The sequence below is a fragment of the Dendrobium catenatum genome, unplaced genomic scaffold (assembly GCF_001605985.2).
Source record: "Dendrobium catenatum unplaced genomic scaffold, ASM160598v2 fragScaff_scaffold_1066, whole genome shotgun sequence".
In the NCBI taxonomy this organism is placed as follows: Eukaryota; Viridiplantae; Streptophyta; class Magnoliopsida; order Asparagales; family Orchidaceae; genus Dendrobium; species Dendrobium catenatum.
The window spans coordinates 607,732-629,788 of record NW_021319528.1 but is presented as its reverse complement, the minus strand read 5'-3'; the positions used below and the strand labels follow the sequence as shown (position 1 = coordinate 629,788).

Below are 22,057 nucleotides of genomic sequence, written 5' to 3'. Positions count from 1 at the left end.
CTTCAACTCCCCTTCCTCCTCCAGTGAGTCTCCTTTGAACTGGAAGCATCTCCTTGCTTCTTAGTCTATAGTATCTAACAACTTTATGTCTTCCCTCTCTCATGTCCCGACCGAAAATGCCACTGCACACTTCACTAGGGCGCAGTTTGATGATGGTTCTCCGGAGTGGTCGTTATCTTTGGTTGGTTACTCCATAGGTCGCAGACCCTTCTACGAAGCTCTCCTTTCCACCATCACAAATTCTCGTGTGATGGATTCTTCCTTCTTAAATTCACAGCAGCAGAGGACTATAAAATGGTGTGGACTGGCGGACTATGATTTTTCTTTGGCAAACCTTTCATCCTGCAGAAGTGGACTATAGACTACGTTTCCTAGCGCGAAGAATTCCCCTTCATTCCTTTATGGATTAAGATAAAAAACCTACCCATTTCATGTTGGACGCCTGAAGGGATATCTAAAATTGCCAGCTGCGTCGGGGTTCCTCTTGCTGTGGATGCCCTAACTGTGGGAAAAACCAAACTTACATTTACGAGAGTTTGTGTCCAGGTGAGCAGCTCCTCTCCTTTACCTGATGAAATCTACATATATGTTGATGGGGAGATTTCCCTTCTTGATATCCTCTACGATTGGAAACCTAACCCCTGTACTCACTACGACTCTATTTTCCACCCCCCCAACTAGCTGTCCTAAAAACCCCACCCGTCCCTCTATGCTCCTAGCGCGTCCACGAGGTAGAAGTACCAGTTACAAACCCCGCAACAACCCATCACCCGGTCTTATTATCCCTAAACCTCCCTACCTCCAACATCACAACCTGCTATAACCTAAATATCCTCTTCCCAAATCCCAAGCTCCTCCACCCCATCCTCTAATCCAACTTGCATCTCAAACCTCAACTCCCCCCAACCTCCTCTGAGCCCAACCCTGGCACCAATTTTTTCCTTGATTGTCTCCCCCCCCCCATCAGTCCCCCTTTCTTACCACCAATAAAAAAATATCTACTCTCTCTGAGCAGCAGGAAATTCATACCCCCTCTTGCTCCAATTACCCTGACCCAAGTGCAAATCAAAACAGGGATTCTGGCGCACCAACCGAACAAGCAATGCCACCACAGAACACCAAACCCAAATCAGCACTGTCATGATACTATTACGACCTCACAATCAAAATCAGAATCGCTTGGCACCAAGCCCATAAGAACCAAAATGCCAAAAAAAGCATCCACCCCCACCTCCAAATCTCAATGTCCCTTCCCCTAATGGGCGGATGGAACGTTCATGGGTTTAATAGCCCGGACAAGGTTATGTGTTGCAAGCAATTAGTTAATAGATATAATTTGGATCTTCTTTTTATTTTGGAAGCTAAAATCTCAGGTCAATCTGCCTCTGACCACTGGTTCATCTCCTCTAATATCATCTTTAGTAAGAAAGGTTCCTATGACAATTTTACCTTTTCCAGCCATGGCAGAATTTGGATTCAATGTAATGCTCTCAATGTTAATTCTAGGCCTTATTTCACTTCCAGGCAATTAATTCATGGTATTATTTATAATGGTCCCGCTGCATCTTGTTGTGTTTTGGTGGTTCATGCTGCCAATTCTATTAAGGACATGCCAATACTTTGGAAAGATATTTCAGCACTAGCCGATAATATCACCATGCCCTAAATTATTTTGGGCGACTTCAACTGTTATAGGTTTCCCCACGAAAAGTCTGGTGGCTTGACACTTTCTAACAGCAGCTTGCTGATTTCAACAATCTTATCTTCAACATTGGTCCTCTATTGGGCACTACTTCACATGGTTCAACCATAGAACTGACTGTCTTATTCACATCAAACTTGATTATGTTCTGGTTAATGATGCTTGGCTTGAAAATATCCCAACTCTTACTATAATGTTGGTGAACCATAAATATCTGATCATACTCCCATTAACATCATCTCAGAAGTCCCTCCCCTCAAAAACTTTATATTCCCTTACAAAAAAATTTTGGCCAAAATTCCTGAATTTTGGGATTGTCTCATAGACACCTCTCAGAATCGTCACAGTAGCCCAATTTACTCTTTCTGCCATAAGTTAAAAATTAGATGCATCAAATCAAAACTCTGGGCCAACTCTAACCTGCTCAAACATGATATGGAGGATCTCTCTAGCTCTCAAAACTATTATTTGGTCCAAATCCAAAGTAAGCCTACATACCATGTTTTAAATGATACTTTAAAAACCATCAATCTCATGCTCTTTGATTGCAACTCTGCTTGGTCTAGTTGGATTTCTCAAAGAGCCAAAGCCAAATGGATGTCTTATAGAGAGGATGATTTAAAGTTTATATACTCTAGAATCAATGCCAGACACAAGTCTAACTTGATTAAAGCTATATCTACTTTTGATGGGGTTTTTACTCAACCTTAAGACATTAGTAATGCCATTGTTTAGCACTTCAGGAATATTTTTAATACCCCCATGTAGCGTTCATCTAATAGTATTCCCCTCCCCACTGATTTAGTTGCTCCAATTACTGTGGATGAGATAAAAGAAATTATTTTTTCCTCCCCATCTTCTTCTGTCCTTGGTTTCGATGGTTACACTTTTGATTTCTATGAGGCCACTTAGAACATTATTGGCAAATAGCTTCGTAATGATGTGCTATCGTATTTCTCCTCTAGCATTCTTCCAAAACAAGCTAAGGAAACTGTCATTTCCTTAATCCCAAAAAGACCTCATTCTACGAACATCTCTGATTATAAACCTATTTCTCTTTGTAACACCTTCTATAAGATTATTGCTATGATCCTTGCTAATAGGATGAAAGGGGTCATGCCATTCATCATCCATCCTAGCCAAACAGGGTTTATTAAAAACAAGATTATATCGGAAAACATTCTATTGGAAGCTGAACTTCTAAGGGACGTTAACTTGAAGGCTAGCAACAATTATTTCTTTGTAAAATTCGATATCCATAAACCCTTCGATACGATGTATAGGGATTTTCTTCTAGACCGTATGCTTGCCAAAAATTTTCCCACATCATCCCTTACTTGGATTAAAGGATGTATTATTGATGTGCATTTTTCAATTGCAATTAATGGAGCTCTAAATGGCTTCTTCTATTCTTCTTCTGATCTCAGACAAGGTTTCCCCCTCTCAACTTATCTCTTTAGCATTGCTATGGACAAAATTTCCTACTGCTTTGAGGGGGCCACTTCTAACTGTTTATTTCAGGGTCTTAACATAGGTAACTCTTATGTTTCCCATCTCCTTTATGCTGGCGAGTTGCTTGTGTTTGGTAAGGCAACTCTTCAAAATGCCAATGCCCTTAAAGATTTGCTTTTTCAGATTGGTGCACCTTCTGGACTCCATGTTAATGGTGAGAAAAGCAACATTATCTTTTAAAATAATGTGGCTAAAGGCTCCTACTTCAATAGCATTCTTAACATTCTCATCTCTCACTCACCCATCAAGTATCTTGGCCTTTCCATCTTCACTAGGAGGCTATGCATCTCTGATTTTCATCCTTTGATGCGGAAAATTTACTTTTACTTGGACGATTGAAAAGCCAAAACTTTATTTTTTACGGGGAGAATTCAATACCTTAAATTCACTATATGCAACACTTTGGCTTACTAGATTATGGGGGCTATCATACCTAAAGGGTGTTGTAAAGCTATTAACAAAATTTGCTCTATGTTTCTATTTTTTGGTGATATTGGTAAGAAGAAACTTCACATGATTGCCTGGAAGGAAACATGCAAGCCAAAAAAATTTTGGGGGTGCATTGGCATCCCTAACATTGACTCCCTCTATCACGCCTTTGGTTTCTCCTTGATATGGAGTTTTTCAATGCTGACAATATTTTATTACAATGGTGGAGGGCTAAATATATTTCCCTATGGAATAACAACAACACATACTTCTATTTACTGGAATTTTCTATGTGGTGTGACAAAGAAAATTCAGCATTGTTTAAGCTTCAAGGTCACTAGCAACTACATTTTTTCTTTGCTTTCTTGAATGATGTATATTTGGAGATTTCCCATCTTAATGTCTCTAATTTACAGGTTAAATCTTTAATCATCAATGATAGCTGGAATCTCCCTCCTCTCCCACTGCCACTTGCTGTTGCTATTACTTATGTGCCGATTTATGAGGCGAGCAATGTCTGTCTGTGGCTCAACTCTGATAACCCAACTCTTGACAATTTCAAATTGCACTTTTATTCTGACTCATCTATTGTCAGCAGCTCTAAATTTATTTGGCATAAATGCTATGCTTTGTGCTTCTCTGCTTTTGTCTGGCTTGCTTTCAAACACAAGTTAAAAGCTGTGGATGCTCTTATTCTGAGAGGTGTATCAACTAATCCGAACTGCATTCTTTGTTTTTCTGCTAGAGAAAATCATTCTCACCTTTTTCTTTGAGTGCGACTTCACTTTTGGCATCATTAAGAAATTAATTCCCCTATTGGACCTCTAACTTTTACGTCCCAATTTATACCAAACTTTCTGGATTATTGAAGAAGTGGATTGCAAACACACGAGAAGCTTTTACTACCTATTGACGTGTGCAATCATATATTTCATCTGGAGAGCTCGTAATGATAGACTATTTGGTAAATCTTTTGAATGCCACACTACGATTTGTAGCAAGAATCAGGAGGACAATTATTTACAAAACCACAAAATGGAAGAGCTTTCACTTATTTCAACACTTGCTCCACTAATCTACCAATTCTTCTGTGATGGGCTTTTGAGTTCTTTTCTCTTTGTTTGTTCTTTCTCTGACTATAGCTCTTTGGCGATGTCTTTGGTTCCTGGGCATTATTTTTTTGAGGTCTTTTGGAAGGTCTATTCTAGCAACCAAGGCCTACACGCTGATCTGCCTTGTCGATGATTTTTTTTTGGGTGGACAATGATGAATGTTGGTGTTGACCAACTGCCCTTAGGACGGTCACTCTTGGCAACCAGGGGATTATTGAGCTGAATCTCCTTGCTGGATGCTGAATTTTGGTTTTGGCATTCTAAGTCTTTGATTGTTTGCTCTAGCTGTTTTTAGCTTTTTATTTTTCTATTTTATTTCTTCCCACTGCTGACTATTTTGTGTTCAGCTTTCTGGGTTTTATTTTAGCTTCATTTTCTTTACTTGTATTTTTACTCTTTCATGAATAAAATGGGCTTCGGCACCAAAAAAAAAAAAGTCATAAATGCATGTCAAATGATGCTATAAAGTATCTCCTGCTCACATTTCAGGGCTTATCAAGCTATTTGTTGGTGAGCTTAAGTGGGAGTTTGAACTGACGAAACCAAATAATTAAAATGAGATGCATAAGCTTATTGAATACTGAGACATTGAATTTTTGTAAATTGGTGTGGGTTGCATGTTAGATCGACCGGGGTTTACACTGGCCTAAGAACAGTGCTTCCTCGTAAAAGAAAAAAAGAGACATTGAACTTTTGTCCATTTTCACACTGAAAAGAAGCCATACCTTTTGTCTGATTGCTAAGACAGCATGTGGCAGTTGGCCCTATCCTTTTATGAATTAGCAGATGGTAGGCTACAGTTTACAGCTTTATCGTGCAATATCGCAGAAAATGCAGACAAATTGGGTCACGATATTCTTGCTAAATAATTCTCCATATGTTTCAAATTTTTTTAATTTTTAGAAGATTAATATTATATATAAATCATCAATTAGTTTTTATGTTACATTCATTTTTAAATAATTTTAATTTTTTTAATTAATCCCAATCAACTTCATCACCTGACCAATTTTTTTTTTAAAAAATTTGAATTATTAACTGCATGGTCGAATGCTCCATAGCTATGATTATGAGAAATAAAGAACAGAAAATGATTATGAAGAATTTTTTTTATAGCAAGCAATCTGACTACTATTCTATTATACCAAATTTAAAAATCGAAATCAACTCTGCAATTAGTAAGGCTCATGAGTGAATATGTTCATCCTTAACACTACCTTTGATAGGGTCTATAGATGAATTGGATCTCAATGAAACATCAGACCAGTTGCTTTCTGATTCATCTTCTTCTCTCAATTTCTTATGAAGCTTTCTTTTAAGCGCATTCTTCAACTTATGCGCAGACATCCCTGCATGCTTCATTATATCTATAGTTTTCTCCTTAATATGAACTTTCATGGAGTTTTCTTCTTCTCGAGAGTCATTATTAGGACCCTTATGGCGAGGGTGAATCTCTATTCCAACCTTGTGAAAGCCTCTATGGATCTTCCCATGAGTATGACCTTTTGTTTTATCAGGAGTTTCAATGGTGATTGTGGCCTCATTGTAAGATGATTCTGATGATTTGGGGCTTTTATTTTCCCATGATACAGGAGCTTCATCGCCAGGATGATGAAGCCAAAATTCAATATCTTTAGGCTCAAAATTATCTACAAAGAGCTTCTTACCAACCTCATAGGATGAGTCTTGAATCATTGGATTTGATCCTATGCTTGTTGTTTCAGATACTATTGAAGAAGACTCATCATCAACATCATCACCATCATCATCACTTTGATTGTCTGAATTCTGTGAGGCATAGAATTAAAAAATTAAAAATTAAAAAAAAAAATCTCTGAATTCTGTGAGGCATAGAATTAAAAAATTAAAAATTAAAAAAAAAATCTCATATTTCATATATAACATTCAAATTTTGATTATTTACTACACTAACATACTATTTTCTTCATTTTTTAATTATCAATCATATATTAAAACCGTCTATTTTATTTTTATTAAATTCTCAATAATTTAGCCGCAGCACATGCAAATACATGAATTCTAAAGTTAAATAATAATACTAATAATTTGAGTATTAGTTTCATAAATAAGAAAAGTTTTTATTATGTGCTCAAGTATTTAAAAAAAAAAATTGTTGTTATTGTACCTTATCCAATTCAACCTCAATTATGGTGATTGCTAGGCGCAACCTTCCAGTTTTAAGTGTTAGCCACTTCTCATGCCTATACCCACTTTTGAGATCAGTGATATTTATGGACCAACTTCTGCAAAAGGGTAAAAAAACGAAAGAGTTGAGAAAATGGGCAGGCATAAGTTAGAACTTCGTCACAACATTTGATAATAGTAACAAACCCTAGCATGTTATCAAAGATGTGATCCTTGTCATGAACTTCAATGGTCAACTTTTTACATGCCTCCCATGAAGTAATAGGAACTTTAAATTCTTCAAGCCATTTAGGGGACGCAGTTTTCCTTTGAATCTTAGTCTGGAATCTGTAAGGACCAAGGTGACCCTTCACATATGGATCTGCTAAGCCTGCAAGATTATGAGGTGTAATTTCTTTGCCTAGTCATGATAGGAAAAAATTATGAGGTGCTTATGAGAAAGATTTCAAAAGTGCACACAGTCAACCAAATTCTAACACGTGGCATCTTGCACAAAGCTGTACAAGCTACTGATTGATTGACTAAGTGGACCTACCGCACTTTCCTCATCAAAAGAAAAAACCTACCATTACTATCTGATGGCTGCATTTCAACTGCTTCGATGACCTCCACTTTGGCAAAAGCAATAGGACTTTTCACATCAACAGTGAACCAACTTTCTGTAAAATTCAACAACGATAAACTGTATTGTTTTCTGAAACTTGTAAACAGAATGATATTTTTCTTCTCCAATGGTATTTTGTACTAGCAATTAAAAAAATTATTATTATTATTATTATTATCATTCCATTCGAATGCAATTTCTATATTTTCGTGAGAGATACAAGGTCATACTGCTGAATTTAGACTGGCAGAATTGTTCTACAGAATTGAACACCATAAACACGAGAAAGTTCTTTTTGTGTTTGGGGGAAAATACAAATGATAGACAAAACCAATAAATTCAGAAGAAGGGACTACTTAGGGCTAGTTTGTTTTGAGGCAAGTGATTGGAAGTGGTTGAAACTCGTTTATGAAATTAAATCCATGCATTTGTTTGGTAAAATTAATTTCTTTATATTTTCTGCATCTCATAATAAATACTTAATGGTGAGAAAGATAGTCTCAAACTTCAAATCTATTCATTTTTCAACAATCATGCTTCATAAAACCAAAGTAGGAAGCTAGGGGAGTAAGAATCATTTCCAAAAAGAGAACATAAATGATGGATTTACTCTTTTACCATGACATAGATAGTTAAATAAGATGGAAAGTATTGTTTGATTATTTTTCCTCTATTAATTAATTATTAGATATTATTTTCCTTCTCATGAATCACTGAATAAGGATGAATGGATAATGAAAATTTTTGAAGTTGTCCCCCAAATAGTTGAATTAGGAGGACACTTATCTTTCCATCTATTAATTGATTATTACGAATTATCTTCCTCTTCATGCAGCACTTAGGAATCACGAATGGAGAATAATTCCCATAACTGACCCCAAAGAGTTGAGATAAGAAAGGGTAACAGAACTACGGCATGCATTTCTTTTTTAAATTAATTTTAAAAATGATAATACTGAATACTTACAGACCAAGAAAGAAACTTTATGGTGAGAAAAAAAATTCTAATAAAAATCTTAAGGTGGCATGAAATTTTAGTTTGTCTTTTTCTCACTAGTGAAAGAAAGGTAAATGTGGTGGTGTCAATATAAAGGTTAACAATAAAATCAAACATAGAGTGGATTAATCCTCAATAGAATCAAATCCAAACAAGCTTTCATAATTAAATATAAGTTACCTGAGTCCATTGATGCGAATTTCTCTGTATCAATAACCAGCATGTTTGGCTGAGAGAGAAATGTGTGTATATTAGAAACCAGCTATATACCATAAAAAAGTGTATCAGAAAAAGAAAAGCTTCATGTTTATAATTATGGGAATTTATGAAAAGTAGATCGCACCATCTTTGTTCCAAGGCATCTTAACAATAATATAACAAATGTAAAACCACAAACAAGATATTCAATTCCCATATTAACAAGAGGAACTTATTTGGTTGAAGAATCAAATATACAACTCACCTCAACCAAAGTTTGCTCAAATGCAACATCAATAATTTTATCCTACAGAATCAGAATAAACATTGGAAATCTATTTTCAGGTTTCCGAATTGGCAGTGGAGGACAAACCAGTTCTTGTCATTTTAAAAAATCTTACCAGCCAGCTTGCAATTCCTGGAAGATCAGTAACATCAATGCCATGATGGAAAATTGGTTTGACAGTTATCTGAATGTAAGGTGGCTCAATAAAGCAAACTCGAACACGTCCTATAAATGGCCATCGTTGAATAAACTTCACTCCAACCAAGACCTACACAGAAAAAAAACCTTTGGATGAAATTACTCAAGAGTTTGACGGAGGGTCAGGTTTAATCTCTCTTTAAGTAATTAACATCACGTTTATGGAGAAGAAAATATACTTATCTTTTTTTTTTTTTCAATTATGAAGAGATACAATAAAAATCCTGTCACCACAAATAAAACATAAAACTGCCAGAGGACTACCAGAGTTTCAAATAATGCAGCTCTTTAAGAAAAAGAGGCAATTTTAACATGTGTGCTCTTAACTCTCAGCAATAACCTTAATGAGGAATGATAGCAAAAGGAGATATGATGAAATAACCATGTTCAAAATAATATTGAACAAGGCTAGATAAGCAAACGAGAGGCATATCCATTATATACACATTTAAAGTTATGAATGGTGTGCTTGATTAACCATTCCACTCAATAAAGCGTTTAACCCCCATGGTCGAGAATTTACATTATGTTTTGAAGGCATAAGAAAAATGTAGGTTGATTTGGGAATATGGATAAAAGTGCATGGCCATGGGTTTGTTACCCCTCAAGTAAATAAGAGATCTTTTTTGATAGCTTAATGACATCAAATAAAAATTTTAAAGTAATGTCTACTATCCAAAGGGGTGATTTTATTAGATCTTTCTCTTTATTTTAAAATATTTATTTGTTTATTACATTGTTACTTTTAAAACTATAATAATGGGCTTTATACAATGAATTCAATCAATGCAATCCAATTGGAGTTCCTCTTAAAAAACTCTCTTCCTTATCAATTGTCATGTTTTTTTTTTTATTTTAATTTATTTTATTAATTTTAAACAATCAATTAGAGTTTTTGTAACTTGAATTGAATCAATGAAATCCTATAGGAAATCCTCCTAAATATAACATTGTTTTCTCCATTAATTTACTTGAGAACTCCCAAATAGGCACTCTAGTTCTTATTTCATGCAAGCACTGATTTGTCATTGTAAAGTAAATACTATTGAAGCAATGTTTACATTGCCTCTATGGAACCTAGGTTTTTTCCGTGAAAACGACCGCCTTGCAAATGCAATGGTAAGGTTGCCTCAGCAACTCTTAGGCCCTAGATAAGTGGAGTTCCATGTGTTTGATATGCCATTTAGAATAACACTTGGACCTAGAGAACACTAAGGAAACTTCATCCATCTAATGGAGAAAGCTTGGAGCATGAATGGAACATCATATACCTCTTATACATTCCATCCACCAAAACCTTAATCCTTGCTCATCCAAGAACATGTGCCAAAGCTCTCTCCTCTCTCCAACCAACATTATACTCCAGCAAAATCCATTAACCATCACAACACCTATATATAAAAAGGTTGGCTAAGAAAAACCTTAGGCCTACATACTGAATCATGGATCATTAACTATAAATATAAGACCTCTATCATGGGTTGTATAACTTTGCAAGCTCTGCTAAAAAACTGAATGTCCAGAGAATTAACTTTATGTAAAATAAATGGATTTCTCCAAAATTTCAATGATATGAAAAAATTCAGAATGCTCCTACTCTAGATGCTGACCTATAATTTGTACAAAAACAAATATCAGCTAACAAAACTTTTCTAAAAAACTAGAACTTACCTTTCCTTCAATACGCATCCCTTTCACATGCATTTTTGCCCATATTCCAAAACCCAACCTCTTCCTCAACTTAACAGCAATAATCGCACTCATATCATCTGCGGCCAAAAAATTTAATCCCAGCTCCAGGAGCTGACCAAGTCAGTTTCTTAAAATTTGAACATTTATGCCAAAAATTAAACAAGAGTAGAACAAAAAAATTAAAAGAAATGCATACCAAATGATCATCACCAGTTGATTCACGAAGAACCCGTACCTCCGTAAACATGGGTGGATTCCTACCCAAGTATAGGTGCTGAACAACTGCTTTTTTCTGGAAATCATTTGGAGTTAATGTATGTGTATCCAACCAAAGACTTTTAAGCACGAAGTATACATACTATGGATCATGGAGTGCAATAAAATGGGTTATTTGCTAGCAGGATTCTCCCAGAAAACTTCAAACACGAAGGTGACAATCATGATGTTTTTCAAGTAAACATGAACTAAAAAATGTTTGAACTATAACATTTTCTGAAGCTTGAGTTATGTTACATGAAAAAACATAAATCTGTTGCTTATAGCATAACGGGAATCATGAGAATTTTGCAAGAAAAAAAGGTAAATTTTGCCCCAAAAAGAATTCCTATACAATCCCATGCTACTAAATTTAGTCCGTATGGATGTTAAATTAGCTACGAAAGGAGAGAATACCGCAGTCCAAGGCTTGAATTTGTCTAAGAACCACGGTATGATGGGTAAAAGGAACTGTTGTGATGCAATTTGCTCCATACATATTGGCCAAACCTTCTCAACTGTATGATTCAACCATCTCACGGATTCTGAATCTGACAAAAGCTGGAATCGAAAAGGAATAAACAAAAAACAGAATAATCGTGGTACTAGCAATAATTCAAGAGAAAAAAGACAAATAAAGGCATAAAACGATTAAAAACAATAATGTACAAGTAAAAGAAGGTGAAATTTCATACCCTTTGTCTATTGGCATGTTTTCTTTCCTCGTTCTGAAGCCGCCTCCAAAGTCTTACTGAACATCGTTGATTGACCTAAAAGTATAATTAAATATCATATATGTTCTCAGAAAAGCCGTCTTATCATGGTTTACACAGACTCCGCAATTTAAATTTTGATGAATGAATCGCTAGCCCACAACTAATGTTTAAATCACTTGAATCTGTCAAATCTGCAGGCTAATGCCTGAAGAGCAAATTTCACTACCTCACTCAAGTTAGCACAGGAAAAATTACTTGAAACAAGCGGAGAACGCTGTACCTTGTAGAGATAGAGGAAGGAGAAGAAGAAAACGAAAGGGTGGTCTAGGTCGAAGTGGTTAAGGATGAAGAGGAGGAACAGAACCAGGGCGACGTGATACATAACGGAAGTCTCAGCAACGGCCATCGTCGCCGGCGTAAACAATTGAGAAACGATACGAATGAAAAATCCAGATCTGAGTAGTTATAAATGAAGAGTAAGTTTGGTAATCACTCGCCAAGTTTAAAAAATAGGAACAAAGCGCGCTCACTTTTGACTGGAAGAGATCGGAGAAGCAGTCGCTGCTGACGGGCTGAAGAACTTAGGGCATCTCCAACCGAAAACTTCATTTTTCACCAAAACTCCAAAATGGCGTGGTGATGCTACAATCGAACGCCATTTTAGGTGTTTTTGAGAAGGTAACGATCGCCCTCCCTTTCGCGCGTTTTTCCGGTTAATATCTAATAATTTCATTATAATTATAATAAATGAGATTCTTATAATATACATTATAACAAATTAAAAATTTTAATATAATATATAACTTTATAATATTAAATTTAGGGTTTATGTGTAATAAGAATAATATTTAATATAATATATAAATTTATATTATTAATTCATATAATATACATTATAAAAAATAATATACATTTAAAATCATACATACGATCTAAATTTTGTACTGTACTATAGGTCAGTTTCCTTTAAATAGAAGAGTCTTTGCAAAAATTTTTCATTCACTTTCATATTCATTTCAAAATCTCTAGAGCTCATATCTTAGGAATGGCTGGTTCAAGAAAACTACCCCACACTTCAAAGTGATCTTCTTCTAAGACTATTGATGATAACTTCTTATCCAAATAGAATGAGAATGTCTTCTTTAGGTATTTTGCGGCTAAATTCACCCCTTCCCGACTTCTCATACAGAGTGATATTTATTTTTCAATCATGCCCTTATTTGCTTCTACTCAACTTTCATTTATCTTTACTCTCATATATGCCAACCACAAAAAGACTTTCCAATACTTTTTGGCCAACATGCGAGTAAATCAAGATCACTCTGGGATTACTTCCTATATTCAGAAACAACGAGTAAAAATTATAAAGAAAGATTTAGGCAACTTTCTTCACTTGAGAACCCAAGGGATTATAGCCCATACACTAATCTCTAGAGTCGACTATGATTAGTCTGAAATTAATCAAACTCTTAGAGGTATCGCCCAAGTGAGTCATTTATCTCTTGTTTACACACTCAATCAGAATGCCTAGATCATCCAGAACATTTTGAGAACTTTGATTATTCCAAAAGCTGGTGATCGCATAAATATGACTTCACTTTTGTCCACAGTCACTTATATGATTATGACTAAAAAGCCTTTTGATGAAGTCTAACTCATTGTGGATTATATTTATAATATTTCTGAAATTGGACTTCCACATCATAAGAGAAAAAAAATGTGGCTTTAGGACATCTAGTTGTCTATATCTTATAAAAGAAGTATAATATTAACCATCTTGATCCTCCATTAAACTCCCTATCTACTTCACTGGTGCATCTTTTCAGGCACTTTTTAGGAGAGATTAGAGATTTGAGAGTGATGATTCAGAGGGAGAAGGGGGAGCTCCTACACCTACACCTACACCTACTCCTAGACCTGATTAGCATTTCTATTAAGAAATGGTCCAGCACTTTGATAGAGTGGAAATTCATTTTGATCAACGCTTTGATCAAATTGAGAATCACTTAAATCAACAGGACACAAGATATTATGAAGACATGGGTTAGATTTGTGATCAATTTGATACGGTGAACACCAATGTAGCCATGATGAATAATTATTTTTCAATGTTCAACCCACCACCTCCTCCAGAACAAGGATCCTATGATTTCTAGATATACTTCTTGTCATTATTACTTATGAGTTTTTGTGTTTGCTTTTTTGATATTTCTTCTATGAGTTTAGTATTTTAATATGTTGTTTTAAATCTCCGTGATGATGTTGTTGATGTTGTTATGTGGAATGAAATGAGAAATGTGATTGTATGTGCTCCTTGATATCATTGGAATGTCACTTGCATTGAATTACATTTCTTGAAATGTTTATGTTTTTAATAATAAAAAAAAACTTTAGTAGTTGATTAATGAAATGGTTTATCAATTACTTTGCTCTACAAATTAATTTTCTTACAAAATTTAATTTTTCAAAAATTTAAATTAAAATTATAACTAGATTTACATAAGAAAATCAATTTCATGTTCTTATAGACAAACATATCTAAGCTATAATTGTTGCAAGATTGATGTCTTATTATTATTTTTTCTTTTTCAATATTTTTATTTTTTGTTATTAGTGGTATTTGAATTTAGATTACTAATATTGAAAAGACCTGAAAAGTAAAAAAATAAATAAAAGATGCACAAAGCATGTACAAATAAAAAAGATGCGCAATAGTTCGCAAAGTAAAAAAAAAAGCACACAATTAGCACAAATAGAAAAGATGAACAAAGTGTGTAATAAATATTTGAAAAAATACACAATGTTGTCAGTTGAAAACATTATATTTTCTTTCCTTTATCATTCAATCTCTAATCCCAATCCATCTAATTAACAATCATATTCTATATTGAATTCGAAATTAACTAATCTTTATTTCGTCATTTTTGCAATTATTATTTTTATTTAATTTATCTAACATGAATAATAAACCTAGTTGACTTTTCTTATCATTGTTATTCTTTGATTTAACATTTTAAAAATTTTCTTTTTAGTATTACAAAATTAATATTGTACTTGTAATTAATTTAAAATTATTTTCTTCTTCAACTCTTTTGGTTTATCTATAGAAACCTTTCATTTTAAGAACTACTTCCCTTTTTATTGTTATCAAAAGGGGGAGTTATATTATTATTTGATGATTGATGTATGTGTGCATTTTTTGTATTTTTATAATATTGTTTAATGATTGATGCATGTGTGTTGCATGTGTGCATGTGTTATATTGTGTTTGTGTGCGTTGTTTATGCATGTATTCTTTTTTTTTTTTTGTCTTTATTTTTTGGTGTTCGTAGTTAGTTTTTATTTCTTTTTAATTTTTAGGGTTGTTATTTTTAATCTTCATGGGAATCTCTTATTTTTCTTTAATGGGTCATTCATTTAGGGGATCTAAGGAGAAAATTTATTTGAATGTTAACTCAAATAATAATTGTTTTGCCACCATAAAAAAGGAGAAGATTGTTGCAACATAGTTTTCATAACTATGTTTTTATATCATGTGTGTTTTTTATGATTCCAAAATATTATTGTATTGATTACTGTTTCTCCTAACATATATTAAAAATATTGCTTTTGTTGTTTGTGTGTACAAATATTTCAGAAAAATCATACTCCATACTGTTGAAGACTTCAAGACAGATTAGATTAGGGTTTATTGTATTTGAAGTCTGTACTTTTTATATTTTCTCTTAAGTTAGAGATAAAGTGATTGTAATTAGGTAACCGTGCACACACATACTGTGGGAGTGTAAAAATTTATAATTTTTAAACTAATCGTACTATACAATTTTGGATCATACGGAATGATTTGACCTGATCATTCCTTCAAAAGTAGTTTAATCAAATCGGGTTTGAAAATTTTTTCTAAGTAATGTTCGTACTATACAAAGTTTCCTTCGTACAGACGACATTCATAGTACGAAATTGGTGCGTATCTTTTCATCCATACAAACAAGTAAATTTTTTGAATTGTTCGTACAATACAAGCATGGGTTTGTACAGATGACATCCATATTACGAAATTGGTGTGTATCATTTCATGAACATGTAAATTTTTTGTACTGTTCGTATATATGAACTTGGGTTTATACAAATGACTTCCAGAATACGAAAAGGACTCGTCCATTTTCATACTGAACTAAATATGATTTGATTAAAATAGTTCGTACTATATGATATCGGGTTCATACAAATGACTTCTAGTGTACGAAATCAGTTCGTATAGAATCGTATCAAATGATTTGTTTCAATTTTGAACTGATCATATTATACGATGTCAATTCATACAGACGCCAATCAGAGCACAAAATTGGTTTATACAGGATCGTACAAGCAAATTTTGTACTGATCGTATATATGATGTACAATTATGCTACACGATCATGGACGGTCAAATTGAAATTTTCAATTTTTTGGATGGTTTTTCATGCCTTTCATATATAAAGTCCAAAAAACGGACTGTGGATGAATCCTTCTTCATATTTTCTTTGAGAGCAAGTGTAAGAGTGCTTTGGGAGAGTGTTTGAGAGAGATCTTACAGGTGGAATTTGTGAAGGGTTCACAAAGTTATCCAAAGGTGAGAATCTCTTTGTAAGTTTGTCAAATCTCTTCCTTACTTCTTTAAAGACGCTCGAGAGAAGATCTTTGGAGAATATATGGTACTCTACCGACACCAAGAGGGTGTGGAAGGATGTTGGTTCTCTGCCGACACCGAGAAGGTGTGAAAGGACATCGATTCTCTGCTGACACCAAGAGTATGTGAAAGGACGCCGATTCTCTATCAATACTTGGAGGGTGTGAAAGGATGATGGTACTTTGCCGATTCTTAGAGGGTGTAAAAGGATGACGGTACTCTGACCCATCGAGGATTGGCGGAAGAGAGGGTAATTATAAATGCTTCTCCACCTTGCTGTGGGAGCAAAATGAGAGTCACTTTGATAATAATGCAATACCTGAAGATGGAGTCTTTAGGAAGTGAATGTAGGTCTAGTTGGACTGAACCACTACAAATTTCTATGTTTTTATTTTACCGTATTTTTAATTTCTATAATTTTAATTTTGTGGTTAAAAAGATTTTATTTTGTTAAAACTTTTATTGTGCATAAAATTATTAAAAAATAGTTTTCTGTAAAAATTTATAAGAGTTTTTTAAATAATCAATTCACCCCCCCCCCCCCCTCTTGGTTAGCATTGAGATAATTATAATAGGTCTAACAACCAATATAGACTTTCATGAAGAAAACTCAAAGGTGGCTAAGGATGGCGATGTCGTAAGTACCATAAATGATAACTTCTTAATCATTTTCAGGAAGAATTTTTACTTCCCTAATGATCATGTAATGAAGGTGCCTGCAAATCCAAATAATGCTTGCTCTCCTCCTCTAGGTTTTTTGATGGTGTATGAGTTCAGTTTGCGAGCAGGGTTACGATTTCCCCCTCACCCATAGTTGATTGACATTTCATCAACATATGGAGTGATTTTGTCCTAGTTTTATTATAGATTCGTATCTATCATAATGATCCATGTTGATTATAATAAGATTGATCATATTTTTAGAGATCGTGAGGTGGTATTATCTCCAATGTGCCTTTCTCGAATGAGTCATCTTATTAGTGATACGCAAGGTCGTATCTCTTTCAGATCCATATGGTTCGATATTCGCACTTGAGATTTATCAAAGAACTAGGTTAGTGATTTCTTCTTTGTGTATAATGACTAAAATCTTTTAGAAAATGGGGAAAGCTGAACGATTTTTCCATTCCTCTACATATTGGAGCATAGGATTTACTAAAGATGATTAACCTTCCTTATGTAGACACCCTTCATTATGAGGTCCATTATTTGAGTAGATATATAGATGAGGAGTATTTATTTAAAGAGGGACTATCTACCCATGCAGGGAGATATCATGCGCATATATTAAAGAAGTCTGCCAAAGTCCTGGAGGTAGCTATCCACATTTCGAAGGTTCCTCCTAAATGATCAGGGAATGAAGGTGATCTGAAGGCATCTAAGAAGAAAAATGTGGAGGAGATTTTGACAAAAAAAGGAAAAAGTCACCCTTCTTCTCCATCAAAGTCACATATTCCAAAAGATGTTTTAAAGTACCAATGTGTTGGCCATTGACGAGCTAAGGAATTAAAAAGTTCCCTTTTTCTTTTTTTGCTTTTTATATTTACACTTTTATAAGGATATGTCCCTTTTAAATTTTTTTCTTATTGTTTTAGCTGGTGCAACATATAATTCTTGAAATTGAAATGATCAAGACCTTGAAAGATTAGAATAATGAGTTTATGAAGGTCAAATATCTTCAGGAAGAGTACAAGAAGAAATATGATGGCAAGATCAGGTAGATGAAGTTTATGGAGGAGTAGCTAGTAGAATGCAGAGCAAAATTAGCTACTATGGTGACTTCAACCTCTTTACATAATTAATAGATTGATTGTCTTCATATTGAGCTGGTGGATGCACAGGTGACGATCAATCAATATGTAAAAGATCGAAAAATCCTTGAGGAGTAGATAGCAGCTATTAAAAATAAGAACAAAAAGCTCCAGTGTTTACTATCTGAGAAGAAAACCCAGTCCAAATTAGAACATCAGCCTTCCAGAGTCATAGAAGAATTCAAGAAGTCTATTTCCTTCAAGATGATTGTCAAGGATCAGGTTCAGAAAGCTCGTGATCATATATATATGATGTGGAGGTGAATGCCTTGAAAGTGGAGTGCATGGAGGAAGGCTTTATCAGAGATTTTCTAAAAGGTGTCTGTCTAGTGCATCGTAAAACTTGAGTGGAGGTTGAGGGGTTGACACCTAGCCAGACATCTGGTGACACTTCTTTAGATTCAGATAGTGATGAGATCAAAAGTGATTTGAAGAATACCTTTGCTCTTGAGGATGATGCTGATGTTGAGATTCTATAGTATTTTTTTGTTATTGGTTCTACCACTTTATATGTTTTAGTGATTATTATTACATGTACTTAGTGGTGATATTTTCATATGATGTATATAATATGTTCAGTGATATAACAATAAGTTGTTAATGTTCTTTTCTTTTCTTTCTCATATGCATATGAAATTTACTTAGTTTTATTTCAATTTCAATGATGAGAAATATTTTAATTGGCTATTTTGACTTGAGTGAATGTGAGAGACATCCTCTTTAGATGTTTAACCTATCCGAGGTTATTAGTCAAAGAATTTGCTTGATGACATTAACGTGTTTGAAAGATGTCATATCAAATCCGCCTTGGGTTGTTAGTCAAAGCATTTGCTTGAAGACATTAACTTGTATGGCAGAGATTAGATCAAATCTCCCTGGGATTAATCATCTAGTGATTTAAATACAATATACATTATGTATTTCTCGATTCATAGATAATGAATAAAATTCGTTCTTCGTTTATCCTTTTTAAAGAAGGAGATAATATCAGAATAAAGTGAACATCACATTATTATATTATATAAGACAGTGCAACAATTCTCTAGTATAATCTTAGAGAAATAAGAGCTAGAAGAGTTTTACCACACTCAACATAGAGAAGAGACATATGGGGACTACACAAAAACTTGGGAGAAAATACATAACACAAGACAAGCAATGCATTCAACATCTGCTGATAATACTTACGAAGATTTCCAATGTTCTAGGTTCAAGTGAGCATCTTCCCATTAGCATCCTTTAGTTTGAAAGTGTAAGGCTTGACCATAACTGCCACCAACTAAGTACCCTCCTAGAGGGGAGAGAGTTTATTGCACTGAGTGTCTTTTTCCAGCTACTTCAATGCAGTGCAGAACTAGATTTCCAATGGAGATATGTCAAGGTTTCACCCTCTAATTGTACTGACAGGAAACACTTTAGTGATATGCAGTGGTCCTGGTTGAAGCTACATATCTTTCTTCTAGGAGAAGATCCAAGTTGTTTCTGAGATTCTCCTCATTGTTATTAAAGTCAAAAGTTTTAACTCTATGACTTGGGACTTCAATATAAACTGATATGAATGCTTATATTCCAAAGCAGAGGTTGTATGTAGGAGTTATAGCGATGATTCAATAAGCCCAGATGATAATTGGGAGTTCTTCAGCCCAATGCTCCCTAGCATTCCCTAGGTGTGTCTTCAGCCCTTTCAGAATTGTTTGATTTGTAACCTCCGTTTGCCCATTTTTCTAAGGATGGATGACATTTGTGTGGAATAGCTTAACATGAAAATCCTTACAAAAATATATAAAGATTTTTGTAGTAAATTGAGTCCCATTGTTGGTGATGACTCTTGCAGGAATACCAAAATGATAAATTATGCTCTTTCATAGGAATTATTTGGCATTGGCTTAAGTAATCTTTGTTAGAGGTTCTGCCTCCACTCATTTGGTGAAGAAATCTGTAGCAACAATGATGAAGTTTTGTTGTCCAATGGCTATAAAAAAGGGTCTCATTATATCTATCACCCATTGGGCGAAAGGCTATGGGCTCTGAAGTGATGCAAGCTCTAAAGTAGGTGTGTGGGTGAGATTGGATTGCAATTGGCAAATTTTATACTTTTGAGTGAATTCAAGTGTGTCATTTTTCATTATAGGTTAATATAATATCGGCCTCATGATTTTGTATGATAATGCTCTTCCTCCCAGATATTCACCGCTTACCTTTAAATGAACTTCTTGGAGTGTATATTCAGCTTCTAAATGTGGGAGATATTTGAGGTATGGTCAAGTGAAGGCTCGTTTATACAACTCGCCCCAATAATAGTGAAGTTTGTCACTTGTCTTCAAAGTCATGCTACAACTACGAGGCCTTCAGGTAGCACTCCATCTTGCAAGCAGGACAAGATGGGATCGATCCAAAAAGTCTCTCTTGGTTCATCGATTGATTGTATGACACACAGATCTTCTAGACATCTCTAGATGTTGATGTAGCAAGTTTAGAAAGAGCATATGCTTGTATATTTTACTCTCGGAGAATATGAATGATCCGATGCTCTTTTATGGGCTAAGAGTAATTTTACAATATTACAGTGCTGGGCCACTTGCGGATTATTAATGTCAAACTCCCCCTCCAACTGAGAGGAAACCAATTACAAATTAGTGTGGACCACCAAGTTTTACACTTTATAATAGATTGCCAGCTTTAATCTGGTAATAAAGGCCTTATACTCTATTATGTTATTTATTGCAGAAAACTTAAATCGGAGCCCATACTCAAGGGTAACTTACTATGGAAAGATCAATAGAATTCCTACCCCACTACTAGAACTTTCAGAAGCTCCATCAATATATAATAGCTAGTATTGGGGAGAAGGTGAAGCACTCAGTTGATTGTAGGATACAAGGATGATGCATTCTACTACAAAATCTACAAGTACCTGAGATTTAATATTGAGTCTATGCAAGTAGTGGATATCAAACTCTCTCAGTTCCACATACCACTTGATTAGTCTGTTAGTTGCTTTTGGCTTTTGCAGGATATTTCTTAACAGTAGATTTGTATATACTATAATTATATGGGCTTAAAAGTAAGGGCGTAATTTTTTAGTAGAGTAAAATAAGGTTAATGTTATTTTATTAGTAAGTGGATAATGTCCCTCTATTTTATACAATATTTTATTGACGTAATAGATGGGATGTTACACAACATTTTCCTCTCGCACTAAGACCAAGTTGATAGCCTGGGCAGAAATAGTCAGATACAAATACAACTCCAGTGTTTATTTGGAAAGTAGTGGCGCTGATGCCAAATATTTTTATAGCTGCTCGAAAGCTTCTTGGTATGTATCAGTCCATTAGAATCCTGAGCTACGAGCACCTCTGAGTATCTTGAAGGAGTGCAAATATTTATCTCCTAAGTGGGCTAGAAAATGAGATAGCACTGTAATCCTTCCATTTCATCTCTGGACTTCCTTGATATTCTTTAGGGGCACCATATTCCTTAGTGCCTTAATATTCTTAGAATTGGCTTCAATCCCTCGATAGGTTACTATGAACCCTAAAAATTTTTTGGAGGCGACTCTAAATTAAGACTTGGTAGGGTTGAGTCACATGTTGTAGCATCATAGCAGGTGGAAGTACTATTCTAAGTTAGATATATGTTAAGATTTTTTGAGACTTTTCAGTAACATATCATCAACAAATACCTCCATAGTGTGCCCAATAAGGTCTTTA

The 22,057-nt window shown here is 34.5% G+C and overlaps 1 protein-coding gene across 1 annotated transcript; it reads right to left on the bottom strand.

Annotated features, from left to right (window-relative positions):
* Positions 1-5,846: 5,846 nt before the first annotated feature.
* LOC110096634 (C2 domain-containing protein At1g53590) lies at positions 5,847-12,445 on the bottom strand. The gene is made up of 13 exons (XM_020822672.2): positions 12,398-12,445; positions 12,148-12,322; positions 11,847-11,921; positions 11,569-11,712; positions 11,093-11,188; positions 10,876-11,007; positions 9,122-9,274; positions 8,986-9,027; positions 8,703-8,751; positions 7,488-7,580; positions 7,108-7,291; positions 6,902-7,019; positions 5,847-6,543 (listed from the first exon to the last, which is right to left on the bottom strand). Exons 2-13 carry the CDS (start codon positions 12,271-12,273, stop codon positions 5,941-5,943), a joined length of 1,815 nt encoding a protein of 604 aa, XP_020678331.1. The 5' UTR covers positions 12,274-12,322; positions 12,398-12,445; the 3' UTR covers positions 5,847-5,940.
* Between the last annotated feature and the right edge of the window lie 9,612 nt (positions 12,446-22,057).